Raw genomic sequence first — 27,758 nt, 5'->3', positions numbered from 1 at the left:
TCACATCTCTGGTTTTGATTTCTCCTCTCCATCTGTTTCTGTCTGGGTACCTGCCTTCACTGTCTACTTGTGTTTACTTCAATTTCTAAGTAGTTCCATCTTTGGACAAATATCTATCTCAAAATACTTTTTTTGTCTTCAGTGACAAAGAAGGTTGGATGCTCATTACCATAATAAGGATTAAATCAAATAATAAGCTTATTTTCCTAAACTTTCATCCTTTTATACATCCTCTAAGTTCAAATCATAACTAGAATCTGAGCAAGGGTTGAACCAAGAGCAAATAGAGTAATTATACAACTTTGTTTTTTGTGTGCAAAGATATACAGACATTTGAATGTCTATATCTATCCATCTTCAAAACAAACAAACAAAAACACTTTAAGGTATTTTCCTTAAAACCCCATCCCAGACAGAGGATAATGAGAACATGCCAAATTATGAGTCATACTAGTCTCAGAACAGACCCCCAGGTTCATTTGCTCTTTTCATTTTCCCAGATGTTAACAGGATAAAGAATCTGGAACATCTACTTAAAAAAAACCTCTCCTTCTTTAGAAGATTTATACAACTATTGCTAAAATTAGTCGGATGAGGTTCTTTTAAGACTTGAGATTTTTAATCTACATAATGTTAAGCTACCTAAAAAAATAATATGTTCTGTGCTGCTTAGTAAAAACTATATTATCACTCAACTGGGGACAATAAAATGGGGAAAGGTGAGGTTCTGGCAGTCTAGAAGTTTCTTCATGACATAGAGACAAGAGAACTGAGATGAGTCTACTGTGCTGTAGATTCCCTAAATGCTTTTGTGTTCTGTTTCAGTTCTATGGAAACTGAAAAAGTTAGGGCTTTGAGTAATTCTAGTCAGTGTTGTCAAGCTCCATTTCTTCCACTTCACAATGCTTCACCTTTTCCTTACGTGATGAAGTCAAATAAACTCCCAGCTTGAAAGAGGTTTTAGTATTACTTAACTAGTATAATGAAGGCATATCCCATTATGTATTATGGAATATATAAAATTAAGCATTCCCAGACCTCAAAGAAAGAAGACTTACATCTCATAATGCTATTTATTTTCCCTCAACCTTTTATTCATTCCTTCTCTAGTTTCATCCTGGAATAGACTTTCAACACACCTCAAGCCTGTATTACTATCACAGCTTCTCCAACTGCCATCAGTCAGCCCATATAGTCTAGGTTAATTTTCTTTCAAAATTCTTTTGCCATTTCCTATCACATTATGTCTAAACTTTTCTGCCTAGCTTTAAGGCTATCATTTGGCTCGTTCTTACCATCCAACTTTATTTTGTACTATTTCCCAGACAGCAGGTCCCCTTCCCCTAGGATAACTGTGAAATTCATTTGCTGTTTCTTAGAGAAAAGTTGAAGAAACAAGGAAAAGAAAAACAGACACTGAAATCCCTAACAGCAAAAGTTTATTTACAATTGAAGTTAAGGAATATTTTTAACGCATGCTGAGAAAACAGTAATATTCCAAACTTACAGGTTACTAGCTGATAAGGAATACAAGATGATGTTGGGAAAGGCTTTGGCATACACAACTATTGGAACCAGGTTATCAGAACACTTACACTATTAGAACCTTGTTATTAGAACATTTATATATCACTTACTTTTATGTCACACCAACTTCATAGACAGTTTATCTTCTAACTCCTCACTGGCTATTTGAGTAAATAGCATTGAAGGTTAAACATTTAGACTGGGGAGTAGGGAAGAAATACAGAAGTGATAAGCATCACAACATTTCAGAGCCTACATATACGAATACAACATTAAGATTGAGAAATAGTATTTCAATTTTTTTTCTGAAACAGCATTTGGCAATGTTTTAGCGCATGAGAAGACACTGCTTTGGTCCATCCACTCTTTCCAGCTTTTCAAAGTGTTTCCTGGCATTGCGGATATTGATCAGAGTAGCTGCGGAAGCTAAGGGTAGGGGTGGAGAGACACCCAATAAGTACAAGCAGCCAAAGGAATGTCTGCCTATTAAAAACCTATAAACAAATAAAAGAGAGCCAAATCCCTCAAGGTATGTCACAGAAAATATACGGAAATAGGAGGGCTCAAGTTAACCAGAGTTTAATTATTCTGAAAAAGTAAAAGATTTGTTTATATTCTAAACATAACATTTTTAAAATAAAATTTCAAACTCTTTTGGTTTGGGGCTAATAATGTAAAACCCATTATCTTATGTTATATTCCAATATTAACCCAAGGTAGATAATTTAAAAGATAATTTAAATTTCTGGGAGCATCCTGGAAATGCTGCTATAACTTTTATTTCAATGGTTGTGATGGTTATGGCTATTATGGCATGGAAGCACCAAAAAACTCTCTTCATGCCAGTAACACAAATAGGGGAATATGGCACTTAGGAATATACAATGTCATATAAAACGATTCAACTTTTGGTAATTCAGAGCTTACATTGATTAGTCTTTTAAAAATCTATATCATGTGGAATACAAGGCACATATTTGGGCTCTTTTTTCTTTAAAATCCCTACAGTTAATAATCTGAGTTTTGAAGTTCCCATGAAGAAAATATAATACCCTAGAGTCTAAATCATTTTTAAGCTTCAAAATATGCCTATTAAATATAAAAGGCATTTACCACTAATACTAAAATTGTTTTTTCTTCATTGTGGTAAAATATACCTAAACATGAAATTTACCATTTTTAACCATTTTTAAATCTATAGGTCAGTGGCATTAAGTACATTCACTGTGTTGTGCACCAACTGCCACTACAAAATAGTTTTTCAGTATCTTTAATAGAGTACTATCCCTAGGGCAATTAGTTTAAAGAATATGTGTATTCTTTGAAACTATGTAAGCTTAATTTAAACTTACGAATGGATGGATCGGACATCACAACCATCACGTAAGTGTTGGATGTAAAGATGTCAATGAAAGCAGCGAAGTTAGAGTTCCTGACTTCCATGCTCTGGAAAGAGGCAGCCAGCTTGCTATAGGAGAAAGGAAAAAAGTGAATAAAGAACATAAAATAATAGCAATATAAGAAATTTTTATCTTTTAAGTTAAACATTTTCATAGCATTATACTTCAATTCACCACCTCATTAAGACAATTAATCACTAACCCTATTTGTTTTCCAAGGAAACTCTAATGCTAATTTTAACATGTCTTGCAAAGTGACTTAGGCAGAAAGTGGGTTAGGACGTGACAGTGACTGTGAAATGAAAGTAGGCTTAGACCTAGTTTCACGATAAAAATCATGTTACCAACAAGTTCTCCAATATTTAAGAAGTTTCTTAAGTTGAAATTTCCCTATCATTGAGATTAACAACTATATCTTTTGAAGGTTAGTTATATAAAAATTCAAAAAGTGATCTCTTTTCTTTGAAAACAAACAAGGGTAATGATATTTACATGTCATTTGTTATTTCTTCTTAAAAATATTAGCATAAACATGTCAGAAAGTCTCAAAGTATGCTAATGCATAAAAGGGATAAACTTATTCTATTGCCTAGGCATCAAAGTTTTACCAGGATAAGAATTTTGATTATTAAAACTTTATTAAATTATGATGTTCAGCCATTCTTTCTTCCTTTATTCACAATGTTAAGATTCAAAGTGTATTTAATCAAAGCTGAGACAATATACTTAAAGATTTCTATTTTGTACCATTCCTGCATTAGTACCTCACTATTTTAATTACTGTAGTTTTATAGTAAATCTGGTATTTGGTAGTGTAAATTCTCCTTCTTTCTTCTTTTTCAAAATTCTCTTGGACATTTTCTATTTATTTCTTCCCAAATAGTATCGAATGTACATAACAAAAAGGCACTCTGCTTAGTTATTTTTCATATGCTTCTTCTGTATCTTCTTCTTTATCAGTTGAATTTACATTAAAGGACAGTGTCTTTCCTTTCAGTCAACTGCAGATGCCTTTAGAATTTAGCTCTATCTTTACTTTAAGGAACAATTCTGAATAGAAAAAGTGCAGTACTATAGTTATTTGAACCACTCTAACATGATAAACTTTTTCCAGGGATAAATAGATCACATAAGATCTCTTACCTGCAGCTCAGTTTAAATTGCTTAATAATGTTGCTGATTTTCTCAAATCTGTGGGCATCACGCTGTTCTTTACACTGATAGTGAGAAATCACCTATGAAAAAGAGCAATGCCCTTTAAATCCATGCAGTGTTGTCATATCACCCTCTAATACTCCTCAAGGCATACATCTGTCAGTCTCTTGGTCACTCTGATTTTCAGGGTAGACTTGGCAACTGGCTTTACTGTCTCTTTTCCTCTGTCTCATATCTTGTTAACATTTTGCATAATTTCAACATCCCTAAGGATGACCCACCCAGTAGTTTGGTTATAATTTTATTAGATCATTTAATTATTATCTATTTTGGTTCACTGCTGTTCTTTCTCACTTACCTTAATGATTAAATATTCATCTTGTTTCAGTATTTAACAGGATGTCTTTGATCCAAAAAAAAGTACAAATCAAAAAAGAAAAATTAATAAAAATTCTTAGCTGTTCTTGAAGCATACTTAATGTATTTAATTTTAACGAAGGCTATAACCAAGTGGCTTTTGGTTTTACATTTAAAAGTCTTAACTAAATGATTCTAAACTCTGAAGATTTACTATTTATAAATGAACCTATTTATGATGGATGCCCATGCCAGCTGAAAATACTTCCCCTAACACTTTCAGATTTTAATAAAACCACACAACTATTTTCTATAGGCTGATGTAAAGTTTCTAGTAGGAAGCAAAACTAAGTCATTTGCCAGACGAAAATTCACAAGGCAATTCCCTGAAACCACGTGATACTTTCAAAACATAATTCTTAGACCAATGGTGGAACAGGTTCCCCTTGCTTGACTTTAACCACCTCAGTGAAAATGGTTAATCACACCTAAAGTTAGTGTTCAAGAGAAACCAAAGCCACCAATTACTGTTAGTGAAGAATAGAGAGTTTATATTAGGTGAACCTCTATGATCATGTATAACAGATAGGGCAGGAGAATACTGCTGAAGCAGGATTCTATCATGCCATGTGTATCAAGACAGATAGAAGAGCTCACCTGCTTGCTGCTATTCACACTAGCAGGAAAGACAGGGCTCAGGGTAGTCTAACTCCAAACAAGTGACCCCTGGCCATGGACTGAGGCAGAAAGACACTCCAGTTAGGACTCCATGCCTCAGCTGTACCACTTAGCTTCCAGGAAGGATGACTTCCAAATACACTAGTTACAAATAACGTTTACACAAAGGAAGGAGGAAAAACTGTACCCTGCATTCTCTGTCCTCTGTTGGCTATAATAGCAAAAGGAATCATTTAATAGTTTGCCAACTATATGCTAAGCTTTGTGCTAAGGTTAACGTTACCTTGTCCCATTTTAATACACACAATAGACATATGATATAGGTATTATTATCTCCATTTTATAAAAGGGGAACCAAACTCAGAGAAATTAAGAAATGCATCTAAAATCACCAAGCATTGGTGGAGCTCAGAAACAAATTATTTACTGTGAGCTGCTCTTAGAGTTACATTTATTAAGCTGATCAGCAATTACTTATGCAGTGCTTTGTGACATTTCAAATTAGTTTCTATTACTATTGTTTAAAATTTTACTTATAAATATAATATTGTTTTTTTGCACACCCCCTCAGGGCCACACACACAGTAGGCTGAATTAATAAGAAAAATAAAAATACCAACATGTCTCTTTGCCTTTTACCTCCCCATCTGAACTCTGATCTATGTCACTGAGTTGACCATTACATCTCTTCCATGTTAAAAATTTTCAACTCAGTCCTCTGGGGAAAGAGGTTGGATGCAAGTTTTCTCAAAAGGAAAATACTCCTCATTTCATAATAAAAGTCAATAGGAAATAGGAATCCTTTAACACAAATTAACAATCATTAGCAGAAATAATCTAAACTCTCTAGTAAGGTGTACCTGCAAACATTAAAGTTTTGCTAATTACTAAAGACCCACACACCAAAGGACTTCTTTCAGGTCACTTGCTGACAATACTACTTTATAAATAAGGCTATGCATGCTGAAGTAATGACAAGAGGGAAAGGTTCTTTGTGAAGGTGGCAACATGTTCTCTGTTGCTGAACAGACGAAGGTTCAGTGTGAAGTACATCTGCAGAGCAGAAAGTTCTCACCAGAAAAGTGGCTCTCTCAAATAGAAGCACTTCATCAGCCTCGATAATTTCAGCAAAATTCCTTAGGTTCATTTCCAGCTGCTGGACATTGGGAATCAGTTGATAAACAATGCTGGACCAAGCCTAACAGAACAGAAACACTGAGTAATATTACTAACAGGTAGGCAGTCCCAGAACTTTGCAAATGAGAAAATACACTATTACATACGGTAAGCAAAATATGGTGATAATTGAATCCTACACAAATATTGACAACAAATATGATATAACACAAATAAAGTGAGACAATGAAGCTAATATTTGATTTTTATCCTTCAGTTGGATTTTTTAGCATTTCAAACACTCTCATAAAATGCTTCTTTACACTGATAATTAAAAATAAACAAATAATCTAATTTCATCATTTTGCCTTAGGATAAGATGAAAACTGATCTACTGGGCTAAAGAGCTTCTAACCCAGCCATTCAACAAATATTCAAGTCCAATAATGTAGATAGCTCTAAAGATCAGAACCTAGTAATGTTATATTTAACATAGATCTAAGAATCAATTTTGTGAAAATATCAGAGCCACAGAGAAAAATGGCCCTTCCCCTCAATGGGATAACATACAAGAGAAATTACAAAAGAAATCATTGGCATTATCATTCCAAAAGGCTTACTGTCAGCTGTATAAATTGATCCAATTGAATTAAAAATGGTCCACTGTGTGTTTGCCTAAAACTGACTTTATCCAGAAGAGTATGACCTAAATAAGGAATTGAAATTAACCATACCCTCCCTCTATTCTCTTAAGGCTCTTTTATTTGAATTTTCATTATAATACTTCCTTCAATTTCACTCCAATTTGTCTGGTAAGGTGTACAATGTTCTTCTCTCCCCTACTAGAGGGCAGGAACCTGGTCTTAGTCATTTGTGTGTCCAACAGCATCAGGCAGATATCCAATGAGTGCTTGTAGAATAAAACTTAATATAAAAATTTATGTCAGCTCTATGCAACATTGATGTAAGAGGTAGTAGTGCCATGTCTCTGTTCCAATTAGTTTTATTACTTAGGCATGGGGGTTCAGGTTCCAAGTTCCCAGGTCGGTGTTAATGTCACTGCTGAATTTACCTTGGAGAAGGCACCAAAGCTAACCACAGCAGAGACATTGTCACTCACAGCAGTGTTGTGATTAGCCAATTGTCTTTGGTCGTGTTATGTATTGCCATCCTTCACACCGCAGTTGGTTCTTATCAGTGCGTCATGTCCATCCTTATTCACGGTTACCTGTTCTATGGGAATAAGGCTTTGAGAGAAATTCGGCCCAAATTAATCTAGAACAGTACTTCCTAGACAGGTATCTCAAATGATCTGTTACTAGAGTGAGGCTGGGTCAACATAATATTGGAAAAAAATAAATTAGTTAAAAAAATAAATCAGTGGCTATTTTAAAGTCCAATTGTGTTTCTCCTTGGCAAATCAGGTTTCTGTGCTTCTGGCTGTAGATACTTGTCAGGTGCAGTTGATACTGAGGCTGTAGCTACCAGTGACAGAGAAGGATGCCTTCCTACCCAGACTTGTCAATGGATACCAGAAGCAGTTTGAGGGAAACGTCTGACCGCTGGAGAACCAAAATGACCTAGTCTTTCAAATCACTAGATCAGTAGGAGAAAGGGAGGAAGCACGATAAGGAGCCTATGTGCCAATAAGGTAATTTCAGCTTCATCCATAACACAGCTATTGTTGTAACCTCTACAACTATTGCAAGCAGTGTGGTATCCATTCCAGCAATGGAAACAATCTCTCTGGTTGAAAGAAAGCTAGTCTTCAATTTGGCATGAAAGTTGAAGCTATCACACTCTCAGCATAACGTCTCATTCTAAGATTCCCTTTTCCAATCTCTCCCCTAAATTTTGTTCTTCTATTGCCATCCAAACTTAAGCAGACAAGCTTATATCCTGTAAAGGTACCTAAATATTAGACACAGTTCCAATCAGCACTGAGACTACAACAGGTCAAAATGGATGATGGCCAGTGAAACCTCTACTGTCATGAAGATCTGTGTCAAATTACTCATGATCAAACTGGCTAATTCACTGTGATTTGGTTGGTATGTCGACCCAAGCTAAGAGCAAAACCAAAATTTCTTAAGGTTAAGTGCTATTTTTCAAACAATTTATTGTAGATTATTTCTTCTTTTAGTTCAACACATCTAGATGGCTATGAAAGAGTTTAAAATCTTTTAGATTTGATAATACCCTTCTAGCTTTTTTTCATGCTCTTAAAATGAGGGAACTCAGGGAAACATACACACCTTATAGAGAGTTTCATCCCAGATAGATGTTCGAAAGCAAGAGCATTCCAATGGACGAGACAAACGCCTCAGATCTTCTTCTCGCTCTTTAAAAATCTGAAGTAAACAGAACAATATACTGATCAGCATATAACAGCTATCCTCGTTCACTGCAAAATTTGAGATGTAATATTTTAGCATATTTTAAACAGGGGCACTTCATCTTTCCTTAGAGGAATTTTTAAGTGAGTACATTACTTCACAAACTTGGATGGCAGAAATGATTTCAGGTCAGGTCTTCAAGTGCAACAGCTACTAGAATTCTTCAGGATTGTGCTTGATTCAGGATTGTTCTGAGTACTCACTGAGAGCACTATGTTGGAAAATAAAACTTACCATACAGAGGAATCTTAATAAAATATATCTAACATTCCAAGTCACCCAATCTGGGTCATTTTAAGATGGATATACCAGTATCAAGATTTTATAAATCAAAATACTTCAATTTGTGTAGATATCTTTTTCTCTCATACACAATATGCATACACTCAGATATATTATTTTTGTATGGACTGTATTTATTTAGCTGCATAGATATAACACCCCCTCACACACAAATATATATCCTTCTTGGCTGTGTATCTACACATATCTGCCCATATACACATGAAAAAATATCTATTTATACAAATTTAAATACATACACACATAAGAACTGGATGGGCTTGTCGTGAGTGCATGTTCAGACTGTAATGGTTAATTTTATATATCAACTTGGCTACGCCACAGTACCCAGACATTTGGTTAAACACCAATTTATATGTTGCTTTGAAGGTATTTTTTAAATGTGATTAATATTAATATTTAAATCAGCACACTTTGAGTAAAGCAGATCTTCTTCCATAATACGAGTAGGCTTTATTCAATCAGTTGAAAGCCTTAAGAGAAAAAGACTGTCATTCCCCAGGAAGAGGGAATTCTGCCTTCCAGACTGCCTTCTGACTTCAGCTGCAATATATACTCTTTCCTGGGTCTCCAGCCTATCACCCTGCCCTGCAGATTTTGGACTTGCCAGCCTCCACAATCATGAGTCAATTCCTTAAAATTAATCAATCTCTCCTTCTCATTCTCTCTATCTATACGCGCGAGCACACACACACACACACACACACACGAACTTCTTATTGGTTCTGTTTCTCTGAGGAACCCTAATACACACACACATAAAGGGAAACATCTATCTTGTCTGAAACTGACGTTTAAGGAAGCGCCCTAGTCATTTTACTCAGAAACTTCCAAGTCTGAATCTTTAATGAAATAAAGTATATTTTCCTTAGTTAAGCTTAAAATCCCACAAAGAACATCAATACATCTTTGGGGATAGTTATATAAGCATTTAGAAAACAATAAGCTGATCACTAAAAATTAGAAGCAATTAAAAAAATCCGTAAGGTGGTCATTTGTTGGAACACTCTAAACTTTGTTGCAAACTGGGCCAGGGAAACAAAACAGAAAATGATAATAATAACAAAGCCCTCAAAATCTCAAGACCCAAGCTACATACAGGATTTTCTCCTGAACTGAAACATAATTAATACTTGGTGAGAGAGTGAGAGGGAGAAGGAACTAAAAAGAGTAGATATTCAAAAGTACTTTTCAGAGTCAAATATAGAACCCTCTCAAGCAGTTTTTGAAAGCCTGTAAGCTAACCTAGAAACACCAAAACATACTCAAACACTGGAACACTGAAGACAATCTTGGAACTAATTATGGAAAAAAAAGTACTCCTGACCACAGCTATTACCAAAAAAATTCTTAAATAAAAGTTATCCTTAGATTCCTAGGCTCCAACCCAAAGAAGAACTGTATTCTTCTACATTACCAGCATATTCTAAAACTGCTTTCCTCAACTTTACCCTTGGAAATAGAGGATCTTCTCTTTCCACTTACACTTTAAATCCATACTTCTTATTTTATACTGACCAAACTGAAGCTAGGCTATATTTGTGACTTGCCAGTCCTGGGGTCTCATAGCTAGCTAGAAGTTTGCCCTTCCTAATATGTGTTTTCTGGTTTAAATTTATACATACTAACTCCTATGCTAGAAAAGAAGATACATATACCATACCAGTGCAATTATGAGGGCCTTGGCATTGTGCCTAACACAGTATAGTTGGCATGTGAATTGGTGCATACCCGTTTCTTAAGCCAGCCTGGTGACAGCTGTGACCTTTCTTCATCTCACCCCTGCTTGGTCTTCTAGCCTTGACAATAACTTCCTATTCTGAAGGACAGTAAAACAGGGGCAGCAAATATATTTTAAAAATATATAAAGCTGCTTAGTGATATCACATGGTCAGGATCCTTTCCTAAATTTGAAAATTATTTGCTAAATGAATATTATCTTTCCATTACCATGGAAAATTTGTTTATGAGTGTTTTTAAAAACAAATGACAGAACTTTATTTTGAAAGCTTATGCTGAGATTTTTTCCCTGAAAACAGAATGGTACAAATTTATCTATACCTCTATAAAAGAAGTTTATGAAGTATGTCAAATTTGGTGCATCACCCTTTCTATTTCTTACCAGGTCTCGTTGATCCTCCTGTACCAGATCCATTTTGTGCACCAAGCAAAAGATTTTGGCATCTGGAGAGTTCTGCAGAATGGCCTCCAGGCATGATTGGTAATAATGCATGTCCTTTTCCAGTTCACGGCTTTCCACATCAAAAACATAAATCAGAACCTCCACATTTCGGAAGATGTTGTCTCGTTGGCTAGTGAAATAATTTTCCATGAAGGTGTCCTGTCTAGTAAGAAAAAATAAATCTAGGGAGTAAGCAAGTCCTCATTTAATCACTCCTACTTATGATCTATTTTTGTTGGCTTGATCAATGTGAAAGATAATCTGAAGGCTTAAAATTAAAGGACAAATGACAGCAAATCAGGCTGGCCTCACTTTCTTACTTCTTGAGCCACACCTTGCACTACCTTTTTCCCTTCTCCTTGTGTCCCAAATATGCTTTGACATTCCCCCAGTTCTAGTGACCTGTGGTCTATCTACCAAGGGACCTTTACACATTCTGTTCACTCTGCCTCACATGCTATCCCTCTACCTTTACATCTAATTAACCCCTACTTGTTCCACTGGATTTCAGTTCAATCCATACTTCCTCACAGAAACCATCCCTGACCTCAATGACTTGGGCAAATCTGGTCACCATAGGCCCCTATATTAATACATTGCTCTTATTTTTCATACTTACCACAATTATATTACACATGTATGTGTGAATTTTTAATTAATGGCATTCACTTCCCTAGACAGCAAGTCCCTTAAAGGCAGGAATTATGTCCTTTACTGTTCGCCATTGTTTCCCAGGTTTTTAGCTCAGAGCCTGCCATAGAGTAGTTTCTCAATGAATATTTACAGAATGAATAACTAGTCAAGCACTCTAAACTATATGAAAATGGCTTCAAGACAAGTTTTTAGCAGAATGTTGCTCTTTGCTCCTTAGGCTGTGTGCTGTTTCCCAAGAAGTTCTCAATTACCTGCTGCCTAGCAGAAAATAGTAAAGATTTGTCCTGAACAAAAAAATCAAGGAATGCCATCAGCAACATGGTAGAATGAAAGGCTACCTTTGTCTCTCCCCTTCAATCTACAACCAGTAAAACATCCACAGTTCAACAAAGGTACCTTTACCCAACACACCAGAATGCTACAGAATTCCACACACCTATACATTTAAAAGTAGAAAGACTGGAACAGATAGAGGAGGCAGAATCAAACGAACAGTGGAGGCAATCCCAGCCCTCTGACCAGGGCAGCTGAGCCCACAGCCGCGGAGTCAGTAGAAGGAAGTAAATAGTAAAGATCAAAGCAGAAATAAATGAAATTGAGACTAAAAGAACAATAGAAAAGATAAATGAAACCAAGGGCTGGTTCTTTGAAAAGATAAACAAAACTGACAAATAACTAAAAACAAGAGGAAACCTTGATAAATAAAATCAGAAACAAAAGAAAAGAATGACAACAGATAACACAGAAATACAAAGGACTATAACAGAATATTATGAGTAGATATATTCCAACAAACTGAACAATCTAGAAGAAATAGACAAATTCTTAGAATGTATAACCTTCTAGGACTGAACCATGAGGAAACAAAATCTGAAGAGAATGATCACTAATACAGAGATTGAAACAGTAATCATAAAGCTACCAAAAAAAAAAAAACCCACAAAAGTCTAGGACCAGATGGCTTCACAGATGAATTCTACCAAACATTCAAGGAAGATTTAATATCTATACTTCTCAAACAACTCCAAAAAAATTGAAGAGAAGGGAGTAATTCCTAACTCATTTTATGAGGCCAACGTCACCCTGATACCAAAACCAGGCAAAGCCAACACACACAAAAAGAAAATTACAAGCCAGTATCTCTGATGCACATAGGTGCAAAAATCCTCAACAAAATGTCAGCAAACAAAACACAATGCATTAATTTAAGGATCATGCAGCACAATCAGGTGGGATTTATTCCAGGAATGCAAGGGTGGCCCAACATTTTCAAATCAATCAACATGACATACCACATTAACAAAATGAAATATAAAAACTATATGATCGTCTCAATCAATGCAGAAAAAGCATTTGACAAGATTCAACACCCATTTATGAAAAAAAACTCAGTAAAGTAAGTATAGCAGGAATGTTCTTCAACATAATAAAGGCCACATATAACAAACCCACAGCTAGCATCATACTCAACAGTGAAAAACTGAAAGCTACCTCCTCTAAAATCAGGCACAAGACAAGAATGCCCACCCTCACCAGTCTTATTCAACATAGTACTCAAAGTCTTAGCCAGAGCTATTAGGCAAGAAAAGGAAATAAAAGGCATCCAAATTAGAAAGGAAGAAGTAAAACTTTCACTATTTGTAGATGATATTATTTTATATACAGAAAACCCTAAAGTCTCCATCAAAAATCTGTCAGAAGTAATAAACAAATACAGTAAAGTGGCAGGATACAAAATCAATATACAAATACCTGTTGTGTTTCTATACACTAACAATGAGCTAGCAGAAAGCAAAATTAGGTAAACAATCCCATTGATAATTGCAACAAAAAGAATAAAATATCTAGGAATAAATTTAACAAAGGAGGTAGAAGAACTGAACATTGAAATTTATAAGTCACTGATGATAGGAACTGAAGAAGAAACAAATACATGGGAAGATATTCTGTGCTCTTCTATTGGAAGAATTAATATTGCTAAAATGTCTGTATTACCCAAAGCAATATACAAACTGAATGCAATCCCTATCAAAATTCCAACAACATTTTTTCACAGAAATAGGACAAATAATTCTAAAATTTGTATGAAAACACATATGAACCCTAATAGTCAACACAATTCTGAAAAAAAAAAAAAAGAACAAAGCTGGAGGTACAACATGCCCTTATTTCAAAATATACTACAAAGCCACAGTAATCAAAACTGCATGGTATTAGCAGAAAAACAGATACACAAATCAATGGAGCAGAATTGAGAGCCTAGAAATAAACTCACACATATATGAACAATTAATTTATGACAAAGGAGCAAAAAAAAATACAATGGAGAAAGAATAATCTGTTCAGTAAACGGTATTGGAAAAAATAAATGTGACATGCAAAAAAATGAAACTAGACCACTAACTCACATCATACTCAAAAATTAACTGAAAAATGTTTACAGACTTCAGTGTAAGATTTGAAACCATAAAACTCCTAGAAGAAAACGTAGGCACTATGCTTTCTGACACTAGTCTTAGCAATATCTTTCTAGATGTCTCCTTAGGCAAAGGAAACAAAAGCAAAAATAAACAAACGGGACTACATCAAACTAAAAAGCTTCTGCACAGCTAAGGAAACCATAAAAAAAATAAAAAGACAACCTACCAAATGGGAGAAAATATTTTCAAATCATATATCTGATAAGGGGTTAATACCCAAAATATATAAAGAAACCATACAACTCAACAACAATAAAAAAGCAAACACCTTGATTAAAAAATGGGCAGAGCAACTGTGTACACATATTTCCAGAGAAGACATATAGATGGCCAACAGGCGCATGAAAAGATGTTCAACGTCACTAATTACTAGGGAAATGTAAATCTAAACCACAATAATATACCATCTCATGCCTATTAGATTGTCTATTACCAAAAAGGCAAGAAATAAGTGTTTGAGAAGATGTGAAGAGAAGGGAACCTTAAACAGTTTGTGGGACTGTAAACTGGTACAGCCACTAAGGAAGAAATACGAAGATTCCTCAAAAAAAATTAAGAATAGAACTACCATATAATCCAGCTATTCCACTTCTGGGTATTTATCCAAAAATATGAAAACACTAATTGGAAAAGATAAATGCAGCCCTATGTTCACTGTGGCATTATTTACAATTGCCAAAATATGGAAACAATCTAAGAGCTCATCAATAGATGAACAGATGGAAAAGATGTGGCATCCATATAAAATGGACGCTACTCTGCCATGAAAAGGTGAAATTTTGCCATTTGCAGTATGGATGGATCTTGAGGTTATTATGCTAAATGAAGTAAGTCAGATGGACAAAGACAAATACCATATGGTTTCACTCATCCATAGAATATAAAAAACAAACAAACAAAAAATAAATGAACAAACCAAACCAAACAAAAATGAACACATAGATACAGAGAACAGAATAGTGTTACCAGGGGGAAAGAGGAGGTGGGGGGAAGAGTGAAAAGGGTAAAGGGGATCAATTGTAATGGTGATGGATAGAAACTAAGGTTTTGGTAGTGGGCATGCTATAGGGTATACAAAAGTAGTAATACAATGTTGTACAAATGAAACTTAAATGATATTATAAACCAATGCTACCTCAACAAAAATAAATCTTAAAAAAATAAACAAAAATAACTAAATAAAGAAGCAAAGAAAAAATACATGTACTTTCAAGGTTTTCTTGTAGCCACCAAACACTGTGTATTATCTACTATGGTATAACTTCCAATGATTTATTCACTGTGTGGTACATAGTATGTGATCAATAGATATTTGTTGAATGAATGCTGAATAAATTTCTAAAAAACTAGAATATTCAGTGAATTGGGGTGGGGAATTCTGATCAACTTAATTTTCTAAATTTCTGGAGGCTATCCTAAAAATCTATGGATTTTTTTTTCCTATAGGGAAAAATGTAGCATGAAACCTGGCATATGTCATGCTCCCAATAAATAGAAGTTCCTATCAAAAAATCATGAACCTAGCTTCTAGTCCTACAGTTTGCTATTAATTAGCTGTGTGACCTTGGGAGATTCATAACTGACTGGAACTCAGCTGCCCTATCTGCAAAAGTGACAATACATCTTAGTGCCTAAAAGCAAGAGACTTGTACTACTCTCAGCACAGATGACAGAATTGCAAGCAGTGATAATGAGGAAGGATTTGTATGGAGAAAGCTGCTAGGGTGTTAAGTGATCCATCTGCTAGCAATAATGAAGTCATTTTCTTACAGAATATTTGGCTATTTTGTTATTCTTTTAACAAATATTCATTGAGCATCTAATCCATGGCTAGCTCTATGCTAGGAGCTGAGAGACACTGAACTAACAATGATATTTATTTATTTTGTGAGGCACTAGGTACCATCATTATTCCTATTGTACAGATGAAGAAACTGTAGCTCAGAGACTTTAATGATCTACCCAAGATGACACAGCTAAAAGAACTGAGATATAAACCCCAATCTAACTCCATGGCTTAGGCCCCTAACCACTGTACACTACATGTTGCTGCTTCAGCACAGAGATGCAAGGAGGGGAAGCACACCATGTGGTAGGGAGCTCCTAACCATAGGGTAGGGTACAATACCCGGCACACAAGCATAGTGAATTTGTATTTGTGATGGAATATTCTGGAAGTGTCTTGGCCATAAGAGGAAAAACTATCTCCTATTCCACCAACAGTGGGGGCTCAGCTGGAGAATATATGCTCTCAGGTCCAATCTACAGTCCTGAGACTGCCTGGAGACAATTATTGAAATAACAAAGAATAAAGTGGTATAGTGTGATGGCTAAGAGCTCAGCACTAGTGTTAGGTCACCTGAAAAAGAAATCTGATTTCATCACTTGCAAAAGAGGTGGGGCGGTAATCTATTTCATACTACAGATACCTAGATATAGTGTTACTACTGCTTAACATGTCACATACAGAGGACATTTTCACAATTATATAAAAGTCAGAGATCTTTATTTAACCAAGTGCCAATTCTGAAGTAATTTCTATCTAATGTACTTTTTAAAATGATAGTTAACTCTAGTGTATTCTCTGTGCTGATTATACCAGATGCCATGATTACTGCCTTTGGCTGCACAAATAATTAAGCAGATGGTACTTACCCACCACAGTCCCACAGGTTCAATACCAGGTTCCCCAGAAATCGAACATGAGAATGTTCTACATCAACTGGAAGACAAATATGACAACTCTAGTAATTGTAGTATGTGAGGTGAAATTCAAAATAAGCAAAGTGCTAACCCATGGAATTTAGAAGAACCAAAGTGGAGTGAAATGCTCAAAGCTACAACAAGAAGGTGATTTTCAGCTTAGTAGTGTGGTTTAGTGGCAAGGTGGGCACCTAAACTACCCTGAGCTACAGAACTGGCTCTCATGTAAGTCATTTTACTTTTTAGTAGTTTAGTGCTTAGAGCAGAAACAATTCCCAATTATAATACTGTTAAAATTTCAACATGTAAGACAGAGACATATACCATTTAAGAGCTCTTTTCTGACCTGCCAACAGCCTTCACAAAAAAAAAATTTTAAATGACAACAAAAACCAAATACAAAACAAACATAAAACAACCAAACTCACTCCTTCTATTGATTTATTTTGATTAATGATCCTACCATTTTCCCATTTTGAGGGGGGTCATTTTGACCTTTCTGTCCACATTCAACTCATTGCCATTCCTTTGTAATCTCTCTCAATTCCACTGTTCATTTTACAACCTGCCACTAACATTAGGGAAAGCCCTTACCTTCTCAAGCCTACACAACTACAATAGCTCCTCAATTACCTCCCACCAGGAAGCCTTACTCACTTTGCTTCATCCTATAGGCTACTGCCAGGTTTATCTTCTTAACACTACTTTGAACATGTCACTCCCCATTCAAAAAAACTTTCAATGGCTCCTCCATGCCTATAGTGGGAGCATTCAAGGTCCTTCAGAATTTGGCTTCCAATCTACCTTTATGTCCCCCAATGATTTAATAAAGCCTTTTGCCAGTCCAATTTGGTTTACTCATAGTCCTCCCAAACCCCACTACCTCCCCAACCCCCAACATACCTCACATCAGGGGTCGCAAACTTGCTAACAGGAGCCAGGCTGGGAAATGTACAAGAGCGAAGTTGATCATGTATGGAGAGTAAATATCCACCCAAGGGGACGATGGAGTGGGTAGCAGTTACTCAGCTCTAGCTCATTTGTCATGCAGGAACGTGTGGGCTCAGAATTACCAGATCTTTAGATTTTTCAATAGTAGTAGGAAATCCAGATTTTTATGGAAACTTTTACATATTGATAACTAATTTCAATTTTTCTAAAACATTGCACAGGCCAAACAAAACACATCTACAGGCCTCATCCAGCATACAGGCTGCCTGTTTGCGACCTCTGCCTTACACTTCCCTCCCCACCCTATACTTTGCCTGCTCTGTCCATCTGCCTAGAACATCCTCCCCACCTTTCTTCCAAAGTTAGATTCATCTTCTAAGAGCCAGCTTAAATCCCACATCCTGTAAAATCCTTAACTGGCCACCCCCACTTACCATCATCACTCCCTCTGAATTCATTTAAACATTTATTAAGCATCTACTCTCTGCCAGGCACTAAAAATCACAAGGAGGAATAATGAAAATTCTTATCCTGGAAACTGCGTAAAGTCTAGCAATCATCATCTTTATAATTTATGTGATAATCAATCACACAGTAGTGCTTCTTCTGCAGCTATCTTGAAGCTGTTGCTTAAATTGACTGCCATCTAACTCTTGTGCAATTTTATCTTCTCATAAACTAGATCCTAATCAGCAAAGCATTATCTTAAAAAAAAAGAAAAAACAAAAAACACGGGCATTGGAGTCGAACAGTTCTTAATTAAAATATCAGCTTTACCTCTCTGTGTGACCTTGGGTAAGTCACTTAACCTCAAGTCTTAGTTTCCTCTTCCATTTAAAAAAGTGGGAGGCATACTGTTGACCTCACAGGATTACTGTGAGGATTAAAGGAGTTATCATACGTAAAGTGCCTGGCACGTAGTAGGTGCTCAAACTACTTCCCTTTTCCCCCTTACTTCCCCCTCCTTGGAAAAGGAATCATATCTTACATGTCTTTGTATTTCCAACAGAGTCTACGAGAGAGTAGGTGCTCAAACTGCTATTAATTTGAAGACTATGTAAACGGTCTAGTACTAAAAAAAAATGGAAAGAAGTGCTACTGAGAAAGGGAAAGACAATAACAAAAGAAGTGACAGGATTCAGTGACTGTTTAGATACTGAGCACATGGGATAGAAATCTGGTTTCTATTCCCATATATTGAAATTGTTCTCATCAAGTAACCAACTGCCCCATTATCAAATCCAGTGGACTTTTAGTCCTTGTCTTACTTTCTGCAGCATGACACTGTTGACTACTCTCTTCTCAAAAGATTCTCTTCTCTTGGCCTCTGATATCATACCTATAACCTCTCTGGCACATCCTCCTTTACAGTCTCCTATTCTTCTTTCTGTCCCTTAAATGTTGGGGTTCTACAGGATTCCATCTTTGGCCACCTACTCTTCACTCTGTATTCTTCCCGCAGGCAAGCAAGTCAATTCATATTTTTTACTTACCATTTGGATATATATCTATAGATATATATATATAAAATACAGATTTCTTTCTTCCCTTTCTGAATCATACATTGGACATCTTCACTTGCATAAACCACAAAAGTATCCCAAACTCAATGTATCCAAATATAACTCATTCTCCTCCCATTCTTCCCACAAAATCTATTCCTCTTTCAGTCTAAGCCAAAATCTTAGTTTCATCCTTGAGTCTACTCTTTCCCCCATTATTCCCCCCAAACCTATAAGCAAATCCTACTGACTCTACCTCTTAAATATATCCCAAATGCATTTGCTTCTTACCATATCCACTGCCACCACCCTAACCAAAGTTAAGCCCCCAGCATCTCTTACTTGGTCTACTAAAAACCATCTCCCAATTTGTCAACCTTTTTCTACCCTTGTCTCCCTCCAATCTATCCTTCATATTACAGATAAAATGATCTCTCAACAATGCAGATTTTATTCCATTCTTCTTTAAAAAGAAAAAAAAATATAACATGTCTATGTATGACTATATACACCCAGAAAAAAAAAGGCCAAAAGGGTAACCTCAAATTACTAATGGTGATTGTCCCTAGCAAGTAAGCCTGAGAATGAGGGAAGGAGTAGACTTTCCATACTTCTATAATGTTTGAATTTTTCACAAGTATTACTTCTGTAATTAAAATTTTAAATTAAAAATAATGAAATCTATCCTACTACCTCTCTGTTTGAAACTCTAAGGGTTGCCCTCTACCCTCAGTTTAGTTTAAACTACCTGACTTAGCTTTATGATCTAACCCCCACCTTCTGTCTCCCTCTTTAATCTCATGTCTCCTATAGGGCCCTCTGGCTCTCCTAGTCTTTCTGTCCTGTTGTCATAATAGCAACTGAAAAGAACCAAGAATAGAGCTTTGGGAAATCACATACACTTATGGGGCAGAAAGAAGAAAATATTCTTGTTTTTTAAAAGGGAAGGATGGTTAAAGATACAGGAATAAAATAAGGGTAATAAAGTATTAAATAAAAGCCAAGGGAACAGAGAATTTTGAGAAGGTAGGAAATCTTGGAGACGTCAACAGTGTTTGAGACTAAAATACTTCATATTCACAATTTTATTGACAAGTTTACTATTTCAACAAACACATTTTAACAGCCCCCTAATAATTAATTACACCACCATTCTGTATCCTTACTTCAAATTTCAAAACAGTAGATTCTAATTTTAACAAAATGAAACTAGGCTTTTTTCAGCAATGACAAACTATAAAAATACTAAAACATTAAAGGTGATATAATAGTTTAGAATAAGTACTTTTCCAGTATTTTTAAAGAAAATCAGCAACTGCATAAAAATGAATAGTAAGTAAAAAGCAATACACTATACATAATATTTTTAATTAGTCTATAAGTTTAGCAGTAGAACTCAGACCTTTCTTCAGCAATGACAAACTAAAGATACACTAAAGCATTAAGGCCAGCATTATATTTTAAAGTATACTTTTACTACCTTTAAGAAATACAGTAATTACTAATAAAGTACTATCAGTAATGGTCCCATTGAGATATCCTTAAGATCAAGAGCCCTGTTCCTGGAAGCTCCAGGAAAACATCTGTTAAATAAATGGCCTGCTTTAATGTACAGGGTTCATATAATTTGCAAATATCTTGTCTAAAACTTTTTTAATGATGCTGCTAGATTATTTTAAAACTATTTTAAGTAGCTTGACTAGCTCTGAAATTTGGGTTGCAAGACTATTCACTAGATTTAGGGTAGTCAATCAACTCTGCTGATTAGCTAAAAACAAAAATATTAATTGGACTAGAAAAAAAACACTTCAATAAAATGTGCAGAATTTAAAATACAAAGAGAAAGAAATCTGCCAGGAATTGCAGCTGTAGCATGAGCTCCATTTCTAAGTCTATTAAAATGAAGTTAACGTGAGAACCAAAGTAAATAAAACAGCATACAATAAACATTAGCTTCCTCTAATCTACTGAAACTGTGTTTATTAGGTCCAGATATTAAACTTGGAAGAGCAGAAAAAATTTAAAATATAGCAAATCAAAACAGGGAGAAGTCTGAACAGGTACTTTCTAGAAGGAAGTCTCTCAAGGCATAATAGGCCATAGCACCCCGTCTTAACCAAAATTTTTGATAAATGACTTTGATGAAAACTAGATGAGATGCTTATCAAATATACAAATTGTACAAAGCTAGGAAGGATAGCTAATATATCAGATGAGAGAATAAGTAGTTAAAATGAAAATAGTATCCAACTCTTTTTGTATGGATCAGAAAACTGAGTCTCAGTGAGATAGTAACTTGTCTTGGACTTCATAGTTAGCAAACACTGTGTACAGAAACATATCATGGTCTAAAACAAACAAAACTGAATAGAGATAAAAATTTATTCTTAGGTTCAAAATATTAACTGCACAAGAATCAGAAGGAGGATATGTGTTTTAATAACAATATATATGAAAAGGTATATTTTTCATATGACTCAGTATAATGAAGGCCCCTTCACAAAAGGAGAGTAGGGGCTAGAATGTGCTAACAGCAGTGTGATGCCCAGAGCAAGAGATGTAATAGTCCTACTCTGTGCTGATTAGACCACATCTTCACTCAAGACTCAGCACTTAAAAAATATATATAGACACATTCAAACAAGTCCTTTAAAATGCTTCAGAATGATGTCAAATGAGGAATACATGGAGGGACTGGAGATGTTTAACTTAAAGAAGATAAGATTTGGGAGGCAAAGGATGCCTAGGATAGATGGAGACATTAATCACACTAAAATATTTGTAGAGGCTAAAGAGAACAGAAAGGGTATAAGCTAACAGAAATAAAGGGAAATAGATTTGGGGCTCTAAATAAGAAATAACTTTCTAATCATTAAAGCTTCCTCAATTATGAGAGTCTACATTACACTCTAAGAACAAAAGTGAGGTTTCCTTCTCTTTTGTATCCTAGGGTCTGGAATATAGGGCGTTTTAAAAATGTTTGTCATTCTTGAAACCAGAGTGAGATACCTTATGAAGTAGTGGATGACTTATTCCTGAAAATGTTCAAGATGCTAGCAACCCAGATCAGGAATCTTTGAAAGCCAAGTAGGGCAATAGTTTTGTCACATAGAGGCCAAGGACCAAGGAAGAATCCAGAAATGCTTGAATGCTACAAAATGAAATGGCATTATAGCCTGGAGACAGAAAGGGTCTCCCAGGAGCATAAATCCACTTAACTGGTAGCCACGGCAGCCCAGCTAGCCTATACTAAGAAGGCAGATTGAACATTCAAACCATAAAGGGCAATAAAACATTTCTCAAGTCAAAGCTAGAACTCTAATGAGAACTTCTATGTGTAGCCAGGTAGAGAAGCAGTAGAGTACAGATCTGGATAACCTCCGTCCAACAGCCCCCCAATCCCAGCAATTTACCTTTTAGTGAAGACTAGAACTAACTACTGCTTTTAAAAAATCTTAGATTTTATTGTTATGCTGGTTAATACCTATCAATTAATTTCCCTTTAATGTAATAACAGTTAAAAACAAACGCCTCCCCCCAAATGAACAAACAAAAGGGCCCCTATGCTTGTTTAAGAAAGAGCAAGATAGAAAAGAAGTTGGACAAGGGCAGCCCATTTGGTAAGTAACCTAGAAAGGAAAAAACTTCCCCAAGAGAGCGAGCAGTAGTAACCAGAATTAGGTCACATTCCTCTGAAAAGGAGTGAAAAAAAGGGAAACATGCTCAAAAACAAATCTGTCAATCTCTGCATCCCCAAGTTACAGCAATCAAGTGTGTTATGCAGATTATTAATAATTAAGATCACCTGACTTTACAATAAGATAAAACATCTTACTTGTTGCACCAAGGCGACGTGTGTCTCTTGCAATATAATTTGCAAATATAATAGACCTCATGCTGGTCTTACCAGACCCACTTTTACCCATCAACAGCACCTAAGGACAAAATGGGGAAAAAGAGAGGAAAGAAGTCAGCAATCAACAGCAAATCAAGTCTAAAAGGATCTATTTCTCTCCTATCCTTGATGTTTTACTGAAGTGACAGAACTAACAACCTGGTGTGGCTATCTGTAACTAACTAGTTCCCCAACCAATGGTGATTGCAAAGGTATCTAGAATTCCAGAGGCCAGGCACTTACCTGTCATGAGTCATTCTCTTGGTGATAGAATCACAGTGAATTTATTATGGCATTAATATGCACTATCATACATTCAGAATTATGTTAGAGGAATACCAACTTGAGAGGAAACTGAACCCTAATCTCTCATTATCTAATGTTTTATGCACTGAACTACCTGGCAGGGTATTTCAGTATAACTGAAAGTTCTTCCTCCTGCTCAGGGTCAACCTTACCACCTCTGCCCTTGATCTCATCCTTTCTACTTATCTTCATGATTTTGTTCCATTAATTATTCTTTTTTTTCTTTTTAAAAGCATCCCATCACCTACAGGATCAAGTCCTTAAACTACATACAAGACCCTCCCTGATCTGGCTTATCTACTCCTTTGCCTTCATCTTCTGACCACTCCTGGCCTGGAACTTGTAGAGTTCAGCCATACTGAACTGAACTGAAATGCATGTAGCCCCTTTGACTGCTCCCAAGTCTCCAGGGAGCCCAGCTCTATGTCTTTGTATCATGCTGTACTCTCTGCCAGTAATTTTTCACTCCCTTTCCTTCCTTCAGCTAAGCTCCACTTACCCTTCAAGACTTGGTTCAGTAATCATCTCCTCAATAAGCTTCTCTAATTACAATGCCCTAGGCTGGCTTAGGTGTGTTTTACCTCTGTCCTCCCATGACACTCTTATGACATTGCAAAAACCATAATGCATTGCAGTTATCCAATCTTCTTTTTTGGCCTGTCTCTCACAAGACTGAGCTCCTGAATGGCAGGGAGAATCCCACTGAGTCTTCAGTGCCTAACATATAACAGATGCTCAAAATATGTTAATCAAAAGAATGAGCAGGCTATCAAAACAAAGATATAAAAGAAGCAAATTTTTAGCAGTGAGAATTGTCCAATGGGAAGGGTAGTCACATGAAGGTAAACACCTTCTTGTCAATGTCAGCATTTAACAAAGACAGAAAAAACACCTATTAAAGATGATGTAGATTCTTGCACTAGGAGGGAATTGGGTGAGGTAACTTTTAAGAGTCTTTTCTAACTTAAAATTTATTAAATGTATTTCCAATTACCTTGCTTTTCAAATGAGGGGATAGATATTCTAACTTCAATTCCAAGATATTTTATAAAAATTTCCAATTACAAATATTAATGGAGTATTAATGAAAGTATGCTGCACTCAAGTTCAATGTAATCTAACTATTTAGCTACATAAGTTTATCTTACTAAGGAAATGTTACTGAGGAGCCAGTCTAAAATTGTTAGAAAAAAGTTTTGCTTTTATTCTTAATCACGTACAATTTCTGTTATTTTTAGGCACCTTTGTTGATAGCAACTTTAGACAGGCTCATCAAGAACATTTCCTTATCAAACTGGAGTTATATAACTGAATTATTAGATAAAGTTAGGGCTAAATACAGTACATTTCTCTGTTAACTGAAATATAGTTGATTTACAATATTGTGTTAGTTTCAGGTACACAGCATGGTGATTCATTTTTGTTTTGAGGGTTTTTTTGCAGATTATATTCCAGCATAGGTTAATACAAGATATTGGGTATAATTCCCTGTGCAAAGGTAAATCTCTGTTGCTTATTTATTTTGTGTAGAAGTTTGCATCTGTTAATCCTACACTCCTAATTTGTCCCTCCCCACTCCCTCTCCCCTTTGGTAACCGTAAGTTTGTTTTCTATGTCTGTTAAGTCTGTTTCTGTTTCGTATATAGATTCATGGGTATTATTTTTTAGATTCCACATATAAGTGATACCATATAGTATTTGTCTTTCTCTGCCTGACTGATTTCATTAAACATACTAGTCTCTAGGTTCATCCATGTTGCTGCAAATGGCAATATTTCATTCTTTTTTATGGGCTTTTGTTTTCCAATTTAAGAAATCTAATTTTAATAGTTTATGAAAGACTTATCAAGGCCAACTGTATTAAGTACTAATCTAAGTATTCTACATGCATTTGCTCATTTAAATTTCATAACAATTCTATGAGATAGGGAATATTATTATCACCATTTTAAAAATGAAGAAACTGAAAGCTCAAAAGGTACAGGAATTTGCTCCAGAGCTGTGCTCATATGGATTCTTCCTAAACCTCAAGGTAGAGCTCAGTACCATAAAAGCACAACGGAAGGAGTGTTCAATTCCATTTGGAGAATTCATGTAAGACCTTACAGTGGTAACATTTGAGTTGGGTTCAACATAAATGTCCAGGCAAAGGCTTGTGTAGTGTGTATATGACTTGCACAAAATGCAAGTTAATTTGTAAATGTGGAGAAAAACAGATTCTGCATAGCTATGATAGGGTGCATAGGTGTGGCAGATGGTTTAGTCAGGAATAGATCTTTAAAGGGCTTTCTACAAGATGAAGTAATTTGGATTATATTCTGTGGGCTGTGGGAAGTTACAAAAAGTTCTTAAGTATGTGAATGGCCTAGTTAGATTTATATATTAGAAAAATTAAACCTGATAACAAAGAAGGGAACAAGAGTCAGGGAGAACATGTAGAAGTTCCTACAACAGTCCAGAAAAGATGGCAAATATGCACCACATTATTTCCTGACCAGTAACTTCTTACCTTTACCTTCGTGGTTTTGATGTACCTAACACATCTTACCTTTTTCTTCATGGCTGTATTTGGTAGCACCCATCTGCAGATATAAACCAAAAGACAGAGTTTCTATGATCCAGTTGCCTTAAAAATTGGAATTAAAGAAATAGCAAAAAAAAAGTGGAGGTGGAAAAGAGCACTGTTTAGCACAACAGTTGAGTACATTTGTCTGAGGGACCTCAGTTAAGTAGAGGCCCTCATTTTCCTACATTATAAAACTGGGTTTATGCTTCTTCTTTCCTGATTCTGTGCTCAGGAGATAGTGCTTGGGAGGATTTATTTAGAAATATAGATGAGCCATTAAAATTCAAGATTCACCTTTCCTTCATCTTAAAAAAAATTATCAAAGCAACATTTACAAGTGCTTTAATAATTCAAGCAATATTGTCATATTTGAATACCTTTTTTTTAAGACAGCATGTTTTAAAAATCTTTAGTCCTTCAGCTGTTCTTCCAAGTCATTTTTCACTTATCACAAGCACAAGGTATATAAAACACAAGTCTCAAATTCAGGTACAAATTAGCACAGAAAGCACTCTCAAGCTGCCCAGGAAATGCCAACCCTCTTCCTAGTCTTCTCATCCTCAACATGATGGTGTCAAATCTCCTTTATGGATAATTCAAAGGAATTCATAACTGCCTCCTCAATTAGAACACATCCCCCTCCCCGGAGTGATTATCAGGCCTGTCCCAAGGGTTGCTTCCACCCAGATAGCAACCAGTACTCTTCCCAGTTTATCCAATACCCAAAAGCAACTTTACTGGTAAATCAAAGCAATTTCTCATGGGTGGGGTGTTCTAATTCACAATACTCTCTTCAGTTAGAACGCGCAACCTCCCCCCTCCAGGTTTAACATAATACCCTTCACCCACCCAAGCGATCCTTCCGGTTCCCCTATGGGAGGATCCATTCTCGGCCCCAGATTCTCCTTCTCCATCTTTTTCTCAGAGTCAGATTCTTCCATCGTGCAACAAGTCTTTTCCAGTCCCTTCTAAACACGCAGTACTCTCTCGGTTTTTTCCTTGTTCACCCCCTCTGCCGCCTATTCTTGTCGCCTGCGGCCCTTAGGCCTGCTCTATTCTTGCCTCCGCCTTTGTCCACTGGGGGGCTGCTTTCCCCACGGTTACCTTTACCGCCTCGAACTTGGCCTCAAGGCACCGCCGAGCTGGCCAGCTCAAAGGCTAAATGATTCGTTGGTGCAAAGGAAGAGATGGAGGATGAGAAGGAAAGAAGGATTGGGGAAGGGGTTCGTCTCGAGTTTGGGCCTTGGCCCCAAAGTCTCGAAACCCAAAGGGGACTTCACCCGCAAAGAGGTGGGGATGACGAAGGCAGAGGTGGCGGAAAGAGCAGGCCCGTGCCGTAGGCACTAAGCGATGAATGCTTCAGCCGGCTCGTTGTTCCCGAGCCTCGCCGCTCGGGAGAGTCCGCCAGTGGCTGCAGCGGTGACGACCTAACCGCCCGCCCTTCAGGAGCGCAGGTACCTCACCACAACCACTGGACTGCAGGCCAGGATCACGTGGGCACCTGCCGTAAACCCGGAGTCTGTCACCTGACGGCCGCTTCCCTAGGGGCGGGTGGTCTGGGAAAAATACCATAGAGACTGCGCGGAG

General features: G+C 36.2%; 1 protein-coding gene across 2 annotated transcripts; it reads right to left on the bottom strand.

Moving 5' to 3' along the window:
- Positions 1-1,422: 1,422 nt before the first annotated feature.
- RRAGB (Ras related GTP binding B) lies at positions 1,423-27,758 on the bottom strand. Of its 2 annotated transcripts, XM_006194299.3 has the most exons (11): positions 27,021-27,758; positions 26,154-26,187; positions 23,240-23,339; positions 18,891-18,974; positions 16,904-16,970; positions 11,055-11,277; positions 8,489-8,584; positions 6,193-6,315; positions 4,071-4,162; positions 2,880-2,995; positions 1,423-1,953 (listed from the first exon to the last, which is right to left on the bottom strand). In XM_006194299.3, exons 1-11 carry the CDS (start codon positions 27,110-27,112, stop codon positions 1,856-1,858), a joined length of 1,125 nt encoding a protein of 374 aa, XP_006194361.1. In that variant the 5' UTR covers positions 27,113-27,758; the 3' UTR covers positions 1,423-1,855. The 2 variants fall into 2 exon arrangements, with proteins under 2 accessions (XP_006194361.1, XP_006194362.1); XM_006194300.3 differs by lacking the exon at positions 18,891-18,974 and having other exon boundaries at positions 27,021-27,756.

This window comes from Camelus ferus, chromosome X, assembly GCF_009834535.1.
Source record: "Camelus ferus isolate YT-003-E chromosome X, BCGSAC_Cfer_1.0, whole genome shotgun sequence".
In the NCBI taxonomy this organism is placed as follows: Eukaryota; Metazoa; Chordata; class Mammalia; order Artiodactyla; family Camelidae; genus Camelus; species Camelus ferus.
The sequence above is the reverse complement of the archived record's forward strand: the minus strand, read 5'-3'. Positions and strand labels throughout refer to the sequence as shown.